The following is a 20,361-nucleotide window of genomic DNA, read 5'->3' on the forward strand; positions in this document are numbered from 1 at the left end:
AGAAAAAAAAGAAAAAAAAAAAAAAAAAAAAAAAAAAAAACAGAATTAAAAGCAGATTATAAAAACAAGTAGAGAAAAGAGAATAACAAGAATTAAATAAATAAGAGACACTGTACAGAGAGAGAAACAAAATAGAGGGAGTGTGAGTGGAAGAGGAGGAGAGAGAGAGGATTGCGGAGAGGAGAAGAACGGCGGGCGGAGACAATAAGGGGAGATCGACAGTGCAGTATGCAAACGAGTGGAATACGGACAGTTGGCATACTACTATGTTTGTAGATATGGATTGAATACTATAGAATGTTCTATGTATGTCAATTGGATATTGTACAGACTAAGAGAATAGTGGTGGTGATGGTGGTGGTGGTGGTGGTTGTACCTATAATTGCATACCTGTACATGGCACCGAGATACTAGCGGTAAGAGCCATGATGCTTCATGATGCTGAGAGGAATATAAAGAATGATATAAGAATGCCTCCAGGGGTAATACTGTACCAGAGGTTGCAACGCGATCCATGGTTCGCATGCGGATATAGAAAAGTAAACAATGCTATAACACCAGGGTATCACTATACAACAAATCACGAAAAGACAACTATGCTCGCACACTCAGCAACCACTCCCATTGCCGTCGTCCCTCTGCCGTCTGTACCTGCGTCGAAATCTTTGGCCGCATTCTATCATGCACCTGTAGCGCCTTTGCGCGCAGTTCCTGCTGGGTCCGGTTCCGCAGTCGATGCCCGAAATGCCCAATGATCTGGAGGTACCGGTCAGGCCCTAGTCGTGTTAGTACTTTTGTGTGCCATGTGGCATAGTTACAACGTACCCTGATATGCCCGCAGCCCATCTATCAGAGCTAGGCCCTCGTCTTGAGACCACTCGCGGCCAGTATCGTCCTCAATCACTATAGAACCGCGCGATCCACCCTGTCCGGACCTATCCGAGATAGAGCTGTAGGATCTTGCTGATTTCCTTCTTCGTAAATCCCGTGAATCTAGCGCTTTGATGATGGCGTTCAGTGCTCGTCCAAGTTCTTTGCAGCGCACCGTACCATGCACAATCCGCTGCATCTTCATACTCGTAGTGCGATCGCAAAGCTGCCGGAGGAGAACAAGCACACGACGAAAGTGTTCGTAAATCCCAGGAAACATGTCCGCATCGGTATAGTAAGCATTGAAGCATGCAAAGACCAGCTTAACCATTTCCGGAATCACTCGTGCCTCAAATTCGTCCACTAGGTCACATGCATACACTTCGTCACGAGCTCCATCGGGCCTGGTGGCTAGATGATAGGCTTGGTCGAGCAGCCTCTCTCCCTCACACCGGATGCTCCCGAAGAGGTTGTCGCATTGTCTGAGCGTCATGTCAGATGGCCGATTATCCCTTTCCCCGTAAAGCCGAGACAGTACTTTGATTGTTGTCCAGATATCCACGAACGACTCAGCTAAAGCGGGATCAACCAGTTGCTTCAGTTTTCTGGCTGTCCTGGTCAAGGTGAGCCAGTTCACTCGTTGTCCACCAAGTCTCATCGCCTCCTCCATCCATTGAAGTTTTCTGACCTGCTCCTCCTCTTCTGCGATGGCTGCTGCCCTCTCTGCCTCGTCTTCCTCGTTATCAGACACTCCACTTTCTTCGCTTTCGCTTTCGCTTTCGCTTTCTCTACTCTGCCCAGTTACAAACATTGGGTTCTGGTTGCTTTGGGGCCGGGTTAGCCCCGGAGAATAGCGCTCGACACGGCGTCGTTTTCTGGGCTGACGTTGTGGAAAGTCCTCTTCGTCCGCATCAGAGGGTTCGGGAGAAGAGCTGCTGGAATCTTGTTCATTTTCCGGTTGGAAACTCGAAATAGATTCCCCGCCGTCGTTTACCGTATCATCGGGTAACTGCTCCTCTTCTGACTCGGGTTCATCGGGTTCTCTTTGTATACGATTCCTCCGCGTCTCCAGCTCTGCTAGTAAGCCCCGTAATCTCGCGTTGCCCGCTCGTTGGGCTTCATCTACCGCACTATTCTCCTCCGACGAGTCGTCAGATTCACTTTCAGATTCCCCATCTGTATGACCACTGTGCATCGCCTGCTCTGGTAGACTCCGTTGTCTATGTGGTATACTCGTTCTGCTTGATCTTTCGCCTTCGTCTACCGCAATATCGGCCAATTGCTCCTCCGATTCAGAGTCATCTGATTCCCTCTCCGCCTCCCTTTCTATATAATCTTCGCGCATCTCCTGCTCCGCTGGTGAGCTTTCTGGTCTATGTGGTATGCCCATGCTGCTCGACTGTTCGCCGTTAACCGCGTTATCGACTGATTGTTCGTCCTCCCACTCAGACTCATCAGATTCCCTCTCTGCCTGATCCCTACGCACCTCCTGCACTGGTGGTGAACTCCGTGGTTTATGCGGTGAGCTCAGGGGCAACCTGATCTCGACCACTGAAGTGGGCGGATGACTCCAGTTCCTGCTCTCGCTGGGTCGATTGGTTTCAGCCTCGCCAAGCTCTTCTGCGTTTGACTGTTCCGCTTCTGAATCACCGCCTTCTTCCTGTCCTGTGTTGTCGGCATAGGTTTCGTTGGTCGCGTTAGGTTCGTCGGGTTCGTCATCGCTGGATGGCACCTGGCCATTGAGAAGTGCGGTAGGGGAGAGGAAGCTCGGGAATTCCTTGTCGTCTGATTGTCCGTGTGATTTCCGTAGAGAACGTGTATTCGGCCGTTTGGTAGTTTCAGGCTCATCGTCTGAGAATAGGTGGATTTCTTGCTCCTCGTCGTCCTCCTCTTCCTCTTCCTGTTCCTGTTCGTCCCCATTGTTGTCCTCATCTTCACCCTCCTCGTCACTTTCCTCCTCTTCATCCTCACCACTCTCCTCATGATAATCAAACCCCCGCGTAGACCTCAGCGACCTCCGCCCTCCACTCCCTGTCATCACCTTATCATCACCACCCCCCGAAGATCCAGTCTCCCGAATCCTCGTAGACCGTCGCGGCGTAATCGGCTCACTAACCCCAACCCTCTCCCTCCCAGCATTCCCTCCACGCTCCTCTGGCGACTTCGGTATATTCCAAATACCATCACTCCTGGGCTCCTGCGCGCGAGAGACCGCGTGGAGCTTGCGACGGGGCGGGAGCACGCGCGAACGGGTGTTGGGGCTGGCGTTGGCGTTGGCGTTTGGGTCTGGGTTTGCGCTGCCGACGTTATTCAGGATGTCGAGGGTTTGGAGGGTCGAATCACGTTTTCGGGAGCGCGACGATGGCATTGTGATTGTTTTGCATCAGTGCATTCGTGAATTAGAGGCGTGTGGCTTCGGACAGCCCGTGTTAAATGGTGGAAATGTTCCTTTCCTTGCGGAGATAAATAAATTGATCTGCCACCGCCATCGTCATAGCGATAGCGGAGTATATATAGCTCCCACCCCGCGACCACCTCACCTTCTACAGCTTTATTCTTATATTGAATTGATTCCTCCATACCATATCTAAATACAAAGATACACAATGACAACAAATGGCCTCCCCATCCGCGTCCTCCCAACCCTCGACCCCTCCGAGGGGCCAACACACCCCTTCAGCACCCCCAGCAAGAAAATCCACGAATCCAACGACGTCTCCTCCTTCCTAACCAGCAAAGCCTACGTCGACATAATGACCTTCCTCCTCCAACTAAACCGCTCCATATTCCCGCTCAAAAACCCCGACGGAAGCGTGCAAACTTGGACCCTGAACTCGGAGGCCGTCGAGTTCTCGGCCCCCGTGAGGCAATTGCAGCAGTTGCTGGCGAAGCTTGAGGGGATACTCGAGGAGGCGCCGCCGGATCAGGGGCCGAGGAGGTTTGGGAATGTGGCGTTTCGGAGATGGTTCCAAATTGTGGAGGGGAGAGCGGATGAGTTGTTGGAGGGGTGCCTTGCGCCGGAGGTGTTAGAGCTGAGAAAGGGTAGGGATGGGGTGACGGCGAAGGAGGAGTTGAAGGGGTACTTTTTGGGGAGTTGGGGGAGTGCGCAGAGGTTGGATTATGGGACGGGGCATGAGTTGAGCTTTTTGGCGTTTTTGGGGGGTATTTGGAAGTTGAATGGGTTTCCGCAGACTACTCCTGGGGTTGAAGAGAGGGCTATTGTTTTGGGAATTGTGCAGCCGTATGATCTCGTTGCCGGAAGTATGGGACAACATGGCTGACAGCATCAGGTACCTCGAGCTCACCCGAACTATCATCAAACGATACACCCTAGAACCGGCAGGGTCACATGGAGTCTGGGGTCTAGACGACCACTCATTCATCCCATACATCTTCGGGGCAGCTCAATTTGCTCCTGCAGTGGCAGAATCCGAGCCATTTCCCGAAGAAGGCTCACTACCAGATGCACCAGACCCAGGAGGCGTTGCTAAAGCCAACATCGTCGAGAGGGAGCGGAAAACGAACATGTATTTCTCCGCAGTCGGTTTCATCTACGATGTCAAACGCGGGCCATTCTGGGAACATAGTCCGATGCTTTATGATATCTCTGGGATTCGGACGGGGTGGGCGAAGATTAACAAGGTACCACCACCCCACTAGCCCTATAAGAAGTTGCCGTTGCTGACAGTCACAGGGCATGATCAAAATGTACAACGCAGAAGTCCTCTCCAAATTCCCCGTCGTCCAGCACTTCCCCTTTGGCTCGCTATTCAGCTTCGATCGCGATCCAAACGCCATCGTCCCTCAAACTCAACCTCAGTCACAACCATCAACCACCAGACCAGCACCTCCATCAGCAGGACCAGGACCAGGGTCAGGAACCAAAGCCCCATGGGCCACTGGAACCTCAACAGGTGCAGCGTCAGCCAGAGTACCCCCTTCTGCCTCTTCCTCGCTCCCAGATACGTCGAGGTTACCACCGGGGCCGATGGCTCCGACTAGGGCTCCGTGGGCGAAGCCTGCTGCTGGAGCTGGTGGTGAGTCTGGGGATTTGGGACAGACAAAATCTCCTTGGGCGAAATGAATGTGATACGAGTTATGTAGTTTGATATGTTATGACCATCTACTACGATATACCCCTATTGCATGAGAAATGTATCGTTCATATGAATGATGTGGATGGAAATGTGTCCAAGAATAACTGTTGGGGTATCATAGTAACAAACAAACGCCCTTATATATACAAGTAGTACAAGTTACGAAGAATCCGATCCGTAATCCACCAATGCAACTGGAGCCGGGTTCTTTTCAAGCGGCTTTTTCATCTTGGGTTGAGGTTGAGGCTGCGGTCCAGAAGCCCTGCCATTGCTTTGGGCCTCGACATTCGGCCCGTCCTTCTCAGTCCCAGCGTGAACAGACGCCTTTGCTATCCTCCGTCTCTTAACTTCAGGCTGCCACGCATCTTCATCCACAGCATTCAAAAACGGATCCACGGCCGCGCGAGTATTCCCCGTCAACTCGTGTCGAAACGCAGCTTTGCGATTTGCCAGTAAATCCGCCGTTCGAACTCTCCCATGCTTCTTCTCTTTCCCATCTTTCTCCTTTCGAGCATCCACAGCGAATAACGGCCGTAACCGCGTAGCCCGCACCGCATCCTCCACAGACTCGGGAGCAGCAGCACCACCGAAATCCACCAACCCAGCCCTCACCTTATCTTCCTCATTCTCGGCAACCAACTCAATCCCCAAACTCATCTTATCCTTCAACGCCTCCGTACCCTTCTCCGTGCGCTCAAGCTGTTTCCTCTCAACCCGAAACGACCTCCGCAACCGCCTCGACTTCTCATACGGATCATCCCAGTCACGACTCTGCCGCTCCTGCAGCTCCAAAATCCTCGAACTCTCCGTCTCCGCGCGCCTCTTATCAACAACCTTCCCCTCCAACCTCGCCAACGGATCATCACCCCCCTCCTTCCCCTCCCTCCCAAGCTTAAGCGCAATCTCCCCCAACCCCGCGACAGCCGGAACCTGATCCTCCCCAGTCTCCCTCTTCCTCGCCCCCTCGGTAACCACATACGCCGTATTCTTCGGATCCGTGCGAATCTCAATCCACCCCCCGCACGCGGTATGTTTCATCCGGAAACTGAATATCGGGGTGGAATAGTAGTTTCCGACTTTCTTTTTCTCGGCGTTGAAGCGTACGCCTTGTCCGATTATAGTCTCGTGGGGGGTGCAGGTTGTGCACCAGATTGCGAAGGGCATTTCGAAGCGGACGGTTGGGGTGGTTTTCGTGCGCGTGTGTTTGTTGAAGTTTGTGGGGGTGCCGGTGTTGTCGGGGGGGTAGTACCTGCTGTTATTAGAGAGTAGTGCTTGGTAGAGAGTCTGGATGGTACTAACCTCCCCATATCTAAGCTTGTCAGCTATGTCCGTCATGGTACCGGTGTATGCGATACTTACTGAAGCCCTGCATTTTGGCGGATTGGCTGGATTGGCCAGATCACTCAGTAATTAGTCGTAAGGCCAGTCAGCTTTATCAGCAAAGCTGGTATGGAGTGTTGAAGGAAAGTCATGATGAAGTTTGGATTGAGCGCGATGGCGGACAGTTATGCATATATGCGCTTAGTAACACCGGCATAAATATACATAACTATTCTACGGAGTAGACCGAGTCGGTATTACGTCCAAGACCGCATACGAGAAGCCAGGTTAATTGATGGGTAGCCGCTAGACTAATATTGGTCTTCTCTAGTTGCGATACTATATTAGTGTCATATAGGATGTACTTATATAGATAAAGGCAAATCCGAAGAAAACAGATGCAACCCTAAGAGATCACACAACCTTCTTCAAGGCAAATTGCCGTCTCCTGGCGATTTTTTTTCCCTGACAATTCATGATATAATGAATAAAACCTGTCTCAGAGCAACTGAAGCCCAAATGGTTCCTTGTCGAAAGCCATGCAGGTTTCCCACGTACATCCTCTGATACATGGCGTTGATTGTATGCACACTTGTACGGGTGCGCAGGTGGCAAGATAGTCAATATGTATCATGATATGAATGGCTCATGATATTCTTTTTTTGACTCCATTGTGTCAGGGTCTTTTGACCTTGGGCATCATCATGATGTCCCATCGACAAACAGCTCAAGGGCCGGTGTCGAAGTCCTCGCTTGGCTGGTTCGTAGCGAGTAGTTGTGCTGGCCCTCACGAGTGGCCTTTCAGTATAGACGTGGCCTGTTATTATGCCCTGTTCAATGCGGTTATGCCTGCAAGAACCAAAACCCAGAGAGCACAAGGGCATTCACTGACTTCTATCCAGCATAACCCGCTTCGTTTGTCGGCCTCACTGTTTCCCATTCTGGAAACACACGAGAATCTCCGAGTATATTTACTCACTGTGGTAACGAATCCGACATCATGCCTTCTTTGAGCTCTTCATATAAACTTTTAACCCACCCACACGTTCACCATGTGTTATGGGGGATTTCGCCCCTGGCGCCCATATATCGATGTATAGGTGACTCAATCGCGTGATTGTATTGGAGCCCACAAGTACTCCGGGGGTATTACCGTTGCAATGCACTTAGACGTGTGTAAAACAGATACCAAGACAGAGCCCATGCCTTCTGCCCAGCAAATCCCGTTTCTGTCCTGCTGTTATCGCCATCTGTCTTGGAAATAGATTGGCCTGCGCTCACACAACTGGCCCCTAGGGAACTTTCAATGTCATTCGATGGCAGCAGTCATGTCGTTGTGGAAACATGTCCATTTCAGGTCTCAGTGCTGGCTTTCAAGTCCACCGATGCGTTCTGCATGTGTAAGCGGTCATTTGCCTTGGGCTTTATTTGTTCAATTAAAGCACGTCGATCTTTTCTCCGTCTGGGTAGAAGTCAGCTATGGCTCTTCTGGGATGTGTTGGTATTCACCCACACTCATAAATGGGATTATCGTCTAAGATTCGGGTTGTCCGTAAAACACAGTATCTGCAACAGACAGCTAAGGGCTGTCTACTTTCTGCTTGCTGTGGGCTGACGCATCCCAAGACGCACATGGCCAGCCAGGTGATGGTGCAGGCTACGACGATAAAGCCGAAGACAGTCAAAATGATGATGCTCGTGAAGAGGCTTGCGATTGAAGGAAAAAACAGCATCTAACAGAATGTCGGTGTTGAGAAGATTCATCTGTCTTCAATCTGAACCAACAGGGAGCCCGTATCGAAGAAAAAGGTAAATAATCTAAAACTGGGCTGTGGAATCTGAGAATATTACTTCGAGACTAATGGACCAAAACAGTGCCACGACGCTAATATGACACGAATTGAGACTGAAGTGCGCATAGCATCGAGACGAAGTGCAAAGAGAGGAAGGAGAGGAGAGAAGAGGAAGGGGAACGGAGGGGATTTTTATTAGGGTTGCAGTGAATAACGATAGCTACACGAGTAATTCATTCATCGTGGACGGTCTAATTGAGGATTCATAGCACTTTCTAATAAGACTTGCTTGGTTTAAGAGGATATCATAAGATATTGGTTCCCGCATACTATGTACACTAACAGGTCCGATAGAAGGTAAAGATAACTTTGTACAATACAGAAGATAATAGACACTGTACATCATAGCAGTTCATGAGAAGAAAGAAAAAGAACATAATCATACATCAGGATACACGTTGACCCTCAACAGTCGTGGCCAGAGCCTGCTGAGCGAGCTTCTTGTTCCGCTTCACCAACGCATTAAGCTTCTTGTCAATCGAATCTAGCTCCTTCCGCGAAGTCTCAAGTTCTTTCTGCGACTTGACCGCAAACGAGCGAAGCTCTTCGTCTGTCATACCAACAACGTCGTCGAGATCGGGGATATTGCCCATGACCACGCCGGCGGCACCCAGCATGTGCTTGGCGGTAGCTGCGGCAAAGGACCGGACAGAAGCAGCCGTCGCGTTGACCAGTTCAGCGGTGTTGGCAATGGCCCAGTTGTGGGTTCGGGTGCTGTCTGCCTCCATTGCAGAGAGAACGTTAGGAGGGTTTCCAGGGGCAATGTTTTCGATTCCTGAAAAAGATGCAGTGGGGGATCCCGAAGTAAGACCGGCCGCAGCGTCGTCCACCCAGCAGAGATTGAAGTTCTCCGGCGTAGCAAAGAGCGCATCGAGACCGCCAGCACGGTTGGTCGTATCAGGTTCCGTGATGGGGGCGGCGGGATATTCCTGGAAGGAATCGACGGTCCACGCAATGCTTTTCTCCAGGGCGAGATATCTCTCTTCTTCTTCAGGCGACAAGTGGTGCAAAACACATCCACGGGGACTGATGAGGCAACGATCCTTCAACATGTTGGAGTCTGCGTTGATACGGACTGGTTCTCCACGAAGCAGAATCTTGCGATCTTCGTCCGTCAGCTCAATCGGGTGCTTCAAGGTTTCATAGTCTTCTGCCAAGCATTTCATATCGAACCGTTGGCTTAGACTGGCCGGGTTGAACAGCGGATGATTGTTAAGATCAAGAGTCCCAGATCTGTGAAGCTGAGAAAGCAACATCTGTAGCGGATGTGTGCGCTCCGAAAACAATTCCTTAACCGAGTTCTCACTAGCTTCAGCGTCTTTGAGCATCTGTTCCACAGTGTTGTTCGACCGCCATGTTTCCTCAGCGGGTTTCGTATCAGGAACAGGGGCTTTCTCCTCAGTGGGACTAGGCTTGCTCTCCTTCGGCTGCTTGTCCTTGACCTTCGCCTTTTGCGCTTTCTCGTCAGCACCCTTGTCAGCGACCTCGCTAGGCTTGGCAGGTTCTGCAGCATTTTCTGCAGCCGCATTCGACGGTCCCGCATTGGCGCTGGCCGGCGCCTTCTTGGTCTTACGCTTGCGTCCAACGATTGGTGCAATAATCGGTTCTTCCGTCAATACAGACGCCGTTTCAATCTTCTTAGCCTCTGCCTCCTTAGCCTTCTGTCTTCTTTCCTTCTTCGCCTGATTCTTGGTCATGGACCGTACAGGTGCAGATCCAATTCTGGACGAAGCAGGAGGCGAGTTGGCACGAGATACGGATGCGGACGTATACTGGTCAACTTCAGATCCGCCATCGCCTGGTGTCTCTGGCCGACTGTTAGAGGAGATACTCGGTATTCTAGAACGAGCCTTCGCCGTCGCCTGGTTAGATGACACGGACTGGTTGGCAGAAACAGGGGGCGGCGTCTCGGTCTTGGGTGTGTCCACAACACGAAGAACCCGGTGTTGACGAGGGGCAGACGAATCAGACAAGCGCGAAACACCAGTCATTGGGGTATTGGGACGAGAGCCAAGAGCAGAGGGCGGGGCTTGTCCGTGAACACTCTGAACCGATTGTTCCACCTTAGAAGGAGAGACTTCAGGCGGCGGGGCGGTAGTTCCTGGTAAATCGAGTTTCATTGGCTTTGGCTTCGTAGTCGTAGGCGTTTCCTTCTTATCGCCGATGGCAGTCAAGTCACTTTTAGACTGGGTTCGGGATTTGCTAGCGGACTTTGGCACGGGCGATCCCAGCGAGATCTGCGATGCATTCTTGACTCTGCTCGACGAAGGCGCAGCATCTGGAGTCTCCTTAGGCTCCGGTGATTGAAGTCGGGAGATGTTGTCTTGAGACTGGGAAGGCGTGCCAACTCGGGAGAACGGATGGCTTAAACCGGGAGGCACAGATGTCACTGGACTTGACGGATTCAACGGACTTTGCAGGAGAGATGAAGCTAGATGAGACGGCGGCAGGGGAAGCCCTGGTGGAAGTGTTGGTGTCCCATTGCGAATCGACCCGTGAGGCTCCGAGGAAAGGCGCGAGAGGAATCCGAAACTGTCGACTGGACGCTTGTCCTTGGGCTGCGCACCAAGAGGCGGGAATTCTTCGTCAACTGATCAGACACTCGTCAGCTTCCTGCCACAGAGAGTTTTGAGTGATGAAAAAATCGGAAACGGCGAGAACGACGACCAGGCAAAAGTAAAGAAAGCAACGAAAGCACACCGCGAGATTGCAGACGAATGACAACAAGACAGACAGTCGATCGATACGCATGGGGCAGGCACGATTAATTACACAAAGATCCTAGGCCGGTTTGACCAGGCGCACAAAGCAAGGGAAGTCTATATGAACAGTTATTGTGAGAAATAGGTTTCCGATAAGAGGCCCTGTCTCCGTATATGACAACATCAAGGGCAGGGAGGTTAACGTACATAAAACCATGAACTGGAGTCATCAAAGATGCCGACGGACAAAGCCAGCCCGGATGCAAAAAGTAAGAAGAAACATAATACGATGACCACCTGGGTCAAGGCGGGTTCGAAAGACATGAAAACTTCATAAAATGTGATGACCCCTTCTCGTCTCCGGGGATGACATTCGGAAAACAGAAAAGAAACAAAGTAATGAAACAAGATGGTAGAAAACGCCAGAGGCACGCCTAGCCCTAACTGGTTTTTGTTTTTTCAAAGAGCCGTCTGCCCAAATGCTTCGTGACAGAAATAATAGAAACGCTGTAGTATCAAAATTGCATCAAATCCGAATAAAAAAGAAAACAAAGCTCATATCCTGCACCCATTTGAAGGAGAAGAAACAGAAAGATGATATCATGTCGTAAATCAAGATAGGGGGGACGAAGTAAACACAATGCAAGAAAATTGATCATGACGAATAGAAGAACAGAGGGAATTAGAGGAAAATTAAAGAATAAATAGGAGCAAAAGAAGGGGGTACAACGATCACCAGCGGTTGAATCCGCCTCCATACATCATGGAGTGATTGTACCCACCTTGTCCCTGACTCCCGTAGAGTGCCTGTCCAGCAGTAGCATTGGCACCGACTTGGTGCATTCTCGCCTGCAAAATACTCGGGTCCGCAAGATCTACTACACCGCCTCCACCGGAGGAAGTGTTAGCGTGTCTGTGCTTCTTCCCCTTCTTCTTATGCTTCTGTGGCCCAGTTTCAGGGTACGCCCCCGTCTGATTGCCATAGAAAGAGCTGAGAAGGCCATTCGTGGGAGTCAGGGGAGGGGGAGTCTGGTGCTGAAGGAAAGGAAAGAGAAACTCACGCTTCGCAGCCTCCTGGCTCTGTAAACCACCGGTATTCGTACCACTGCGACCACGCAGCAGTTCGCGCATCAACTCTGGATTGGCATCCTGTTTTCCGAGGTTGGCAAGATTGGCGTTTGTGAACCCATGGCCTTGGGCGAACATCCCGCCTCCGCTAATGGGAGGGGTTCCAGCAGTCTTCAGGCCGGGAGGGGGACCCTGGACTCCACTGGTGTAGTAGTTGTTGGCAATACCGTGCTGAGGAGTGGGCGCGGCTAGCGGGTTCGGAGTCCCGGATTGCATCAAAGACGCCTGCTGCGCCTGCTGGTTCAACATGCGGACGTTGGGAAGGTTCTTGGCGTTGGCCTCGTTGGCAAAAGAAAACCGAGATTGGCGGTTCTGCGCCTGCAACGCATTGTATTGCGCCAACTGGTTTTGAAGAAGATTGTTCCGAGCCTGGGTCGCTTGGTCAAACGCAGCACTTTGCAGAGGATCCACCAAACCAGCCTGCTGATTGTTGGCAGACTTTAGAAGCATCAACTGCTGTTGCTGAAGGGGCGTTAGACTGCGACCTTGGAGGTTGAGGTTCTGGAACTGATTGCTCGTTGCTGACATAGGCGAGCCAACGACAGAGTTATCGGTAGTGCCCTGTTGGGATGGTGGCTGGATGGCACCGTGTGATTCACGGGTTTCCCTGCCTCTAGCAGGAAGCGCATCATCCGGCTCACCACCGAGCTGGAGACTCCCACTTTCTCTACCCTCCTCTTCAACAGTGGTAGAGAGCAGCAGTTCCTGTTCCCGTTTCGCACGTTCCTGCTCGGCCTTTTCCCGCATCGCCCTGCGCTTAACACCACCGTACGGATCGATAAACGAGGCATGTTTCTCGATCAATGCCAGATCTTCCGCAGATAATCCTGCTGTCGAAAAGACGAATTTGAAACCAGGAGAATTGACTGCATTAAGAAGATTCTCCAGCAGCGGAGCCTCGGGGTCTGCGGGCGGCTTCTCGGACTTGCGAGACGATACGGACGGGGAAGACCGTGCATCTGCCGGCGACGAAGTTTGACGACGGTCTTGGGTGGAGGGCGGCTGCTTCTCAATGCGTTTCGGTTCCTCCGCAGTAGGGGTAATGGTAGCAATGCCGGGGCGCGGACTCTGGGAAGGCTGGCTACCAGTCAAGCTTCCTCGTCGTGCACGGTTGATCGGAGCATCCTTGTTTGCCCAGCTCGCAGATGATGGGAGAGCGGGTCCATCTGGCGGGCGGCTTGCTGCGTCATCCTTGCTGGGTTGCCGACGTAGGGTTTGAGAGATCGGCTGGGCAGATGAGCGGGCGACATGCGGAGGAATACCGTTGCCGGGACCGTTAGGGGGACCGCTTGGATGGCCTGAGCGCTGAGTCGAAATCGTATTCATCGAGGAGAGATCCTGCCGAGTATAGCTATCACTGTCTTCACCGGTCTCGTGGAGGAAGGTGCAGTTTCGGTTATTGCATTGCTCATTGCGGAGGAACGAAGAGCAATATTTCGTCGTGCCGTATTGCGCCCTAGAGAATGTCAATGGTGTGTAAACTAACGAGAGGAGAACGAAAGGGAAACGTACCTGAGGACCCGATCGCCATTCGCCGATCCGTCCACAGCGGCAATACACGTTGCGGCATCCAACTTGGTAGCGTAGGTAACATAGACACCTATGCCCTGATTGGGATTGCCACCGGGCTTTGCCTTGCTGACAACGATCTTCTCGATCTCTCCATACTGCCCAAAGTATTCCGGTCCACGAAGTGTCTGGAGGAGCTGGTTCTCGTCGCGTATTGTGGGGTTGAGGCCGATCACATACACCAGGTTCTTCTGCACGACCCTGACACCAGCCAAATTCTTCCGACTGGAGGCCTCGATTTCGCGTTTTTCGACCTCTTTCTTCTTTGCAGCCGCAGCCTTGCGATGTTTCAATGCCAAGTCCGCCTTGAACCTGTGCAGGAGAGTGAATGCGTTAGCGGAGCTCCGGAACACAGAATCGCGAAGGGGGGTTACGTACTCGTCTGCATCGGGAACCTTATATTGTATGGTGCTTTCATCGTAAGGGCGTCTGCAGTTAGGGCATCGGCCTTCTTCGCTGTGGGTTTTGATATTGTTGTAACAGAATTGGCAAATCTAGTCGTGTCAGAGTATGTCAGAGTATGTCAGATTTGAGCAACACGCAAACGCGAAAAGGAAGGGATTTCGTATATTTTCGAACGGAAAGCGCGAGAAACGTACTTGATATCCACAGGGACAGGGTTTGAAGTTTTTGTCCGACAGATCGAACTCCTCGATGCAAAGGGGGCTACATTAGAGAACATTATGTCAGTTACAGTACCCCCAAAGAGGGAATCAAGCAACATACCAGAACTCATCATCATCATCGATGACAGAGTCGATTTGTAGACGGCTCGACATGGTTGCCAAATGTGAATGAAGACTGTGAACGACTTAAAAGACCACCAAGTCCACAACGCCAACACCGGGAAAACGACAGAAAAGGAAATAAAGAAACTGGAGAGGAAGAGTGTAGGGGGAGAAGTAAAGGAAGAGAGAAAAGAGGCAGGAGTATAGAAGAGAGTGGACGACGACGTGGGGAAGAGAGAAGGAGAGGCGGAAAGAGGAGAGTTTGAGGCGAAGAAGAAGAAACGAAGCTCTGGGCCGCTGTTTGTGTGGTTTGCGTCATTTGCATGGTTTGTCTTCTGTCCACCAATAAACGCCGCGTTATTCATCCTACACCCACGTGACCGTCTTCGCCAACTTTCGACTCCAGATTCCCGCTCCGGCTGCCAGTCAAGCTCCCAGCTCCTCTTGTTCCTCTGTCGCTTTTCAATCGCCGCAATTCGGTCCCGCACAATGGCCTTTGCACGCTCTCTGATGCGGCTGGGCTCTGGCCGTTCTCTGGCCGTCTCCCGGGGCGTCCGCGCTTTCACTACGACCCCTCTGCAGTATGCTGAGAAGCTCTCGCCCGCGGAGCCCGATGTCCCCAACATGCGCACGGCGCAGCGTCCGCGTACGCCTTCATATACTTTTGTTTTGATAGGGATATGCTGACAAGTTTGGTTAGCTGCGGGCCCCCTCCGCGCTCCCGTGGTGAACCCTGCCGACAAGCACCTCGAAAAAGCCGAAAGCCTGCACAAATACGGCCAGTACATCATGTCGTGTCTCCCGAAATACGTCCAGCAGTTCTCCGTATGGAAGGATGAGCTGATCATCAACGCCGCCCCCACCGGTCTGATCCCCGTCATGACCTTCCTGAAATACCACACCGCGGCCGAATACACCCAGGTCTCCGACATCACCGCCGTCGACTTCCCGACCAAGGACAACCGCTTCGAGGTCGTCTACAACATGCTCAGTGTCCGCTACAACTCGCGGATCCGTGTCAAGACCTACGCGGACGAGGCGACCCCCGTGCCCAGTGTGACGGGATTGTTTGAGGGTGCGTTGTGGTACGAGCGTGAGGTGTATGATATGTATGGTGTGTTCTTCACTGGACACCCGGATCTGCGTCGGATTATGACCGACTACGGTTTTGATGGTCATCCGTTGCGGAAGGATTTCCCGTTGACCGGGTATACCGAGTTGCGTTATGATGAGGAGAAGAAGCGGATTGTCATTGAGCCTCTTGAACTTACGCAGGCGTTCCGGAACTTTGAGAGCGGTTCGACGTCATGGGAGCCTGTTGGACCTGGCCGTGATGACAAGCCTGAGTCGGTGCGTTTCCTTCCCTTCCCCCCTGCTAAATGGCATTGACGGTATACTGACAAGTGTAGTTCAAACTGGCTACTCCCAAGCCCGAGGAGAACCCCGAGGAAAAGAAATAGACTAGTGAATGTATTCGTATTTGTTTGTACATATCTTCAATTGCCAATTAGTAGTGTTCTATCGTGTATGTACTCCGTAGTGACAATGCTGTAGGGCGGTCTTGGCACCGAAGAAAATCTTCCCGATAAGATTTCTACTCCGCCAGCTCTTTTTCGTTCGCATTCACAATTCACCTCGCATTTGTCGCATTCCTTGCCCATATTAATATACACATACTCATCCCAATATCAAATAAATTAGAGTCAACATGCCCAAACGCAAACACTCCGACCTCGACACCAAAAGCCCCGTCGCAAACGACGCAACCAGCCGCATCGCGAACCGCCTCTCCGTCAAATTCGACTATGAAGTCAACGTCCTCTCGCGCGCACTGAAAGTCTCGCGCGGCTTCGAGAAGCAGAAGATGGGGAGACGGGGGAAGAAAGCACGTTCAGAGGAGGGTGCGAAGCCAGGGACGGTGGGGAGGATAGAAGAAGAAAATAAGATTCTCAAGGTGCCTACCCATACCCTATTGGTATCACAGGTTTATAGGGGCGTGCATGCTAATAGTAACTAGGCGCTGGATATGGACAAAACAGCAAGTAAATACATCCTCAAACAACTCTCGCGCACGAAACGTATCGCCGAGGCACCTGCGTTCGTTTACTTCCGGGAGAACTTGAAGAAGAATATTTCGCTTGATGGGCCGCAGAGTGCGGCGGAGGGGAATGTGCTTGCGAGACTTTACAAGTCGAATCCAGTCAAGGAGGTGTTTCCGGGGATTATGGAGGGGTTTAAGAAGCTTTTGGGGTTGGACGCCCCAGCAGGGAAGCAGAAGAAGCAGGAGAAGGGCGGTTCCTCGGAGAGTGCGCCACGGGGGAAGAGTGAGGGTAAGGAGGGCAAGCAAGCTAAGTCCAAGGCCAAGGATGAGGATGCGGCTGAGGAAAGAGATGTGGATGTGAACATGGACAAAGAAACTGTCAGTGGCAGCGACGACGACGACTTTTCCCAATTCAACTCCCGCCTCGCCGGCTCCGACTCCGAATCCGACGACGACAACGACCGCCTCGACCCAATGGCCATCTCCCCCTCCCCCTCGCGGTCCCCATCCCTCGACCTCGACCTCGGCCTCGAACCGTCACCCTCAGCTTCATCCTCCCCCGAACCAGAATCCTCCCCCGCCAAAAAACTCAAGTCCACCACAACCGCCACCAAACAACCCTTAACAAGCACAACCTTCCTCCCCTCCCTCTCAATGGGCGGCTACGTCTCCGGCTCCGAATCCGAGCCCTCAGATGACGAAGACTCCCAACCGCGCCGCAAAAACCGCATGGGCCAACAAGCTCGTCGCGCACTGTGGGAGAAGAAATTTGGTTCGCGCGCGAATCACGTCAAGACGCAGGTTGCTAAGGAGAAGAGGAATCGCGATAGCGGGTGGGATGTGCGGAGGGGTGCTACTGGGGGTGGTAAGGGGGCTGCGACGGGTGCGAACAGGGAGATGAGGGGAAATAGGCTTCAGAGGGAGGGTGAGAATAAGAGGAATGAGCCCGTGGATGATAAACCGATGCATCCGTCGTGGGAGGCGGCTAGGAAGGCGAAGGAGGCGCAGGCGAGTACGGCGGCATTTAAGGGGAAGAAGGTTACGTTTGATTAAAGGCCTACGGTGTATGGAAGTCGTGTTTGTTGTGATGTCAATCAATGCATATGTAAATCAGGTATCTCGCATATATATCCAACCATATCCAGATCCATATCCTCATCAAAGTCATATCCACATATCCATCCATGCAAATAAACATCAATCACATAACCATAACATGACCATAACTCATGACAACCAAGACCGCAAAGGAAAACAACTAGTCACTATTAATAAACTGCATCCACCTATTGTCCAACTCCAATCCCGGCGGACTCTGACTCTGCCCGTGACCATGCCCAGGACCCTGTCCCATTCGCTGCTGGCCTTGACTCTGCCCCTGACCCGGCTGCTGCTGCGCACCCGGATCCGTCTCAAAGCACGGAATCGCCGTAAACTCATCCAGCTCCTGCGGAAAATTCGACACAAAATGATCGAACCCGAAATGCGGAAGTGTCGGAATCCCAGTCGGCGAGAAATCAGATGATACCGCGTGATGGTGATGGTGATGGTGATGGTGGTTAGGGAAATCATCAGGACTGTGGTTAGCATCCGAGATGGTATCTGTGTGAGCAGGCGGGGAGATATTGGGTATCATGGGCGTGACGGGGAGTGGTGTGGTGCCGTTATTATTGCCATGTCCACTGCCGTTGTTACTTGCAGCAGACGCGAATACGGAACTTGGTGAGAGGGGTCCTGATTTCCAGAGCATTTCCCAGTTCTTGAACCGGTCGTAGGCTGACTCGACGATACCGGGATTATTAGTGCCGCCTTGGGTAGAGCTCCATTCTTCTAGTCGGCGGATGGCGCGTTCGAGGGCTTCGATGACGCTGACTGCTGAGCGGGCGGAGCCTACGCCCATGGACATGATTTTGATCAGGCCCATGCCTTTGTCTAGTGCTTCGCGGAGACGTTCGGTGCGTTTTGTTAGACTTTGCGCGAGGATGACTAGGAGTGCTGCGCGGCAGGAGCTGAATTCTGTGAATGAAGCGCGGGCGAGACCGGCTTCGTCGCGGAGGAGGCGACAGAGATCTACGATCTCAAGAGCAGCCTCAACGCAGTCTGTGACGAGGATGTTTCTATTCTTGGACGTGCCGGAGGTCATTTTAAACGGTGGATTCGAACCCTGTGATGGGGCGGGATTGACGCCGCGGATATTGCTGAAGAGGAACGGACGACCGATCCAGACACGCGTGAGGCAGTAGTCTAACTTCAAGTGTACGTTGGAGCGGAAGAGAGGGTTTGCTGGGTTGAGGTCTCTGCAGTGGGTGACTTCGGGGAGAGTAGCCCACCACTCGACGAGGTTTTTGCGGAGGTTTAGAAGGCGTTCCAGGCAGTCCTGCTGCTGGCCTTTGGGGAATTTGCGGAGTGATGATCTGCACTGTTAGAGGGAATTGCATCCGGGGGAGGGGGACGATGCGAGGCTTACATTTCATGGGCAACTTGGCCTAGTTTCAATGTCAGGTTGATCAAGGTTACCATGTTGGTATGATTCGAGACTTGTCCGGATGGCATGAGACCAGGAAAGTCTGTTGGTAGAGCGGCATCGACGTCTGAGTCGGATAACGAGACAGGTCGTCCATGGAGAATGCTCACGCGTCTGTTTACTCATTAACCAATTACTCTCAGCAGTAAAGAGGAGGAAGGCATACTTCTCAATAGTATACGCCGTCCAGAAAACCCGATTTCGCACCTCAACCATCCTCCTCGAAAGCCCCTCTCCCTGATACCGTCGATGCATACCATTCTGAATCGCCATTTTCAGCGCGAGTCCAAAATACGTATAACAAAGCCCCGACGTATCCAACGGAAGCAAATACGTCCCAATAAGCAAGCAAGCCTGCACACTCCTCACAGAAGTAGTCGCAATGATATCTGGCAGCAACTTGGACGCAAACTGATAAAACGTCAACCCAACCTCATCTTCAGAAAACCGATGGTCTTCTGATAGCTGGTTAACTGGTGTCGGCGACTCCATATGTGCAAACTGTGTGCCGACGGCGAGGACCATGAGGATGGCGCAGACGGAGCCCGCATCGTCGGGGGCTAGTAATGAGGGGTCCGTATAGCAGATGTTGAGTTTGTCGAGGAGCCATTCTTCTTCGACGTAGAAGTTGTTGGTCTGCGCGTATTTGAAGAAGATCTGGACGAGGAAATCGGCCACATAGCGTGGCGGGAGACAGGTGATGGAAGCCACCAGCGAGGAGCCGGATTGAAGCTGAGTCGCACGCCAGTGGTCTTCGAATGTTTCAGTCTCGGTAGAGGCCTGTAGAGTTAGCTATACTTCTTTTCAAATAGCCGGGAAGTGAAATGAGGTACCTCCGGCACAGCAGCCTTAATCCATTCATCGATTTTCTGCCGAATTTTCATCGAAAAATTAAGATACGAGAATTCCCCGGAATACTCTATTCAATTAGCACTGCATCATCCCAGCTTCAACTCCGGGAAAAACGTACGAGTCGTATTATCCGGCATAGGCTTAATAACAAAATCCTCATCGTCGATAGTCAAATCCTCCAGATCCTCGACATCGACCGAGGACCCGCGATGATGCTGGTTCAGCTTCTCCGCCGCAGTGCGCAGCGACGGCAAATCCAGCGATAAATGGGGGGCATAGTGATGCAGAATGCGTTCCATGTAGTGCACTCGATCGTCCTCACTGCGCTTGTTAACATGGACCCCTGTTTAGAGAGAGAGATAAGGACGTACGAAGACCGCGGCGGCTGCTCTTGCTGGGTGAAAAGACACTGGCGACGATAGCGCGTGCAGCGACGACAGGGGACGCCTCCTTCGCATTTTTCCTTGACGCGGCGACACCCGTCGCATCTGGTTTATGAAGTTAGATATGTATAATACATGGTAGATAGGTGCATACTCACGCTCTGACAGCGCGCTTGCGGTTCTCGTCGGAGACACGAGGCCGTTTAGACTGCCCTTGCGAAGGACTCTCCATTTTCAGAATCTTTGAGCATAGTCTGCTCTATATAAATGAGATATATAATACTTTCATAGATC

General features: G+C 52.0%; 7 protein-coding genes across 7 annotated transcripts; 3 read left to right on the forward strand and 4 right to left on the reverse strand.

Annotated features, from left to right (window-relative positions):
- Nucleotides 1-440: 440 nt before the first annotated feature.
- ASPGLDRAFT_45151 (uncharacterized protein) lies at nt 441-3,332 on the reverse strand. Its single transcript, XM_022546176.1, has 2 exons — nt 826-3,332; nt 441-776 (listed from the first exon to the last, which is right to left on the reverse strand). Exons 1-2 carry the CDS (start codon nt 3,236-3,238, stop codon nt 595-597), a joined length of 2,595 nt encoding a protein of 864 aa, XP_022402812.1. The 5' UTR covers nt 3,239-3,332; the 3' UTR covers nt 441-594.
- A 144-nt stretch (nt 3,333-3,476) lies between these two features.
- On the forward strand, nt 3,477-4,954 carry ASPGLDRAFT_34016 (uncharacterized protein; the record flags this gene model as incomplete). Its single annotated transcript, XM_022544383.1, has 3 exons — nt 3,477-4,111; nt 4,161-4,512; nt 4,565-4,954. The coding sequence occupies 3 exons, from the start codon at nt 3,477-3,479 to the stop codon at nt 4,952-4,954; spliced, it is 1,377 nt and encodes a 458-aa protein (XP_022402813.1).
- A 172-nt stretch (nt 4,955-5,126) lies between these two features.
- On the reverse strand, nt 5,127-6,339 carry ASPGLDRAFT_24265 (Saf4/Yju2 family protein; the record flags this gene model as incomplete). Its single annotated transcript, XM_022543374.1, has 3 exons — nt 5,127-6,216; nt 6,267-6,276; nt 6,327-6,339. 3 exons carry the CDS (start codon nt 6,337-6,339, stop codon nt 5,127-5,129), a joined length of 1,113 nt encoding a protein of 370 aa, XP_022402814.1.
- A 2,187-nt stretch (nt 6,340-8,526) lies between these two features.
- On the reverse strand, nt 8,527-14,318 carry ASPGLDRAFT_65277 (CCR4-NOT core ubiquitin-protein ligase subunit MOT2; the record flags this gene model as incomplete). The annotated part of the gene is made up of 6 exons (XM_022548877.1): nt 8,527-10,730; nt 11,625-13,426; nt 13,483-13,851; nt 13,918-14,033; nt 14,139-14,205; nt 14,266-14,318. 6 exons carry the CDS (start codon nt 14,316-14,318, stop codon nt 8,527-8,529), a joined length of 4,611 nt encoding a protein of 1,536 aa, XP_022402815.1.
- Nucleotides 14,319-14,662: 344 nt separating this feature from the next.
- Nucleotides 14,663-15,727, forward strand: ASPGLDRAFT_146229 (complex I 30 kDa subunit family protein). Its single transcript, XM_022541878.1, has 2 exons — nt 14,663-14,913; nt 14,968-15,727. The coding sequence occupies exons 1-2, from the start codon at nt 14,757-14,759 to the stop codon at nt 15,654-15,656; spliced, it is 846 nt and encodes a 281-aa protein (XP_022402816.1). The 5' UTR covers nt 14,663-14,756; the 3' UTR covers nt 15,657-15,727.
- Nucleotides 15,728-15,975: 248 nt separating this feature from the next.
- Nucleotides 15,976-17,361, forward strand: ASPGLDRAFT_122756 (BUD22 family protein; the record flags this gene model as incomplete). Its single annotated transcript, XM_022540353.1, has 2 exons — nt 15,976-16,221; nt 16,285-17,361. 2 exons carry the CDS (start codon nt 15,976-15,978, stop codon nt 17,359-17,361), a joined length of 1,323 nt encoding a protein of 440 aa, XP_022402817.1.
- Nucleotides 17,362-17,566: 205 nt separating this feature from the next.
- ASPGLDRAFT_122698 (Zn(II)2Cys6 transcription factor) lies at nt 17,567-20,299 on the reverse strand (the record flags this gene model as incomplete). The annotated part of the gene is given in 7 exon segments (XM_022540346.1): nt 17,567-18,722; nt 18,776-18,946; nt 18,999-19,612; nt 19,666-19,751; nt 19,803-20,005; nt 20,020-20,172; nt 20,226-20,299. 7 exon segments carry the CDS (start codon nt 20,297-20,299, stop codon nt 17,567-17,569), a joined length of 2,457 nt encoding a protein of 818 aa, XP_022402818.1.
- Between the last annotated feature and the right edge of the window lie 62 nt (nt 20,300-20,361).

The sequence above is a fragment of the Aspergillus glaucus genome (assembly GCF_001890805.1).
Source record: "Aspergillus glaucus CBS 516.65 unplaced genomic scaffold ASPGLscaffold_6, whole genome shotgun sequence".
Classification (NCBI taxonomy): Eukaryota; Fungi; Ascomycota; class Eurotiomycetes; order Eurotiales; family Aspergillaceae; genus Aspergillus; species Aspergillus glaucus.

Coding starts and splice junctions, on each gene's coding strand:
- ASPGLDRAFT_45151 (XM_022546176.1), bottom strand. CDS start 3,238: ATGCCATCGTCGCGCTCCCGAAAACGTGATTCGACCCTCCAAACCCTC. Junction 777..825: donor TGGGCTGCGGGCATATCAGG/GTACGTTGTAAC, acceptor TAACACGACTAG/GGCCTGACCGGTACCTCCAG.
- ASPGLDRAFT_146229 (XM_022541878.1), top strand. CDS start 14,757: ATGGCCTTTGCACGCTCTCTGATGCGGCTGGGCTCTGGCCGTTCTCTG. Junction 14,914..14,967: donor GCGCACGGCGCAGCGTCCGC/GTACGCCTTCAT, acceptor AAGTTTGGTTAG/CTGCGGGCCCCCTCCGCGCT.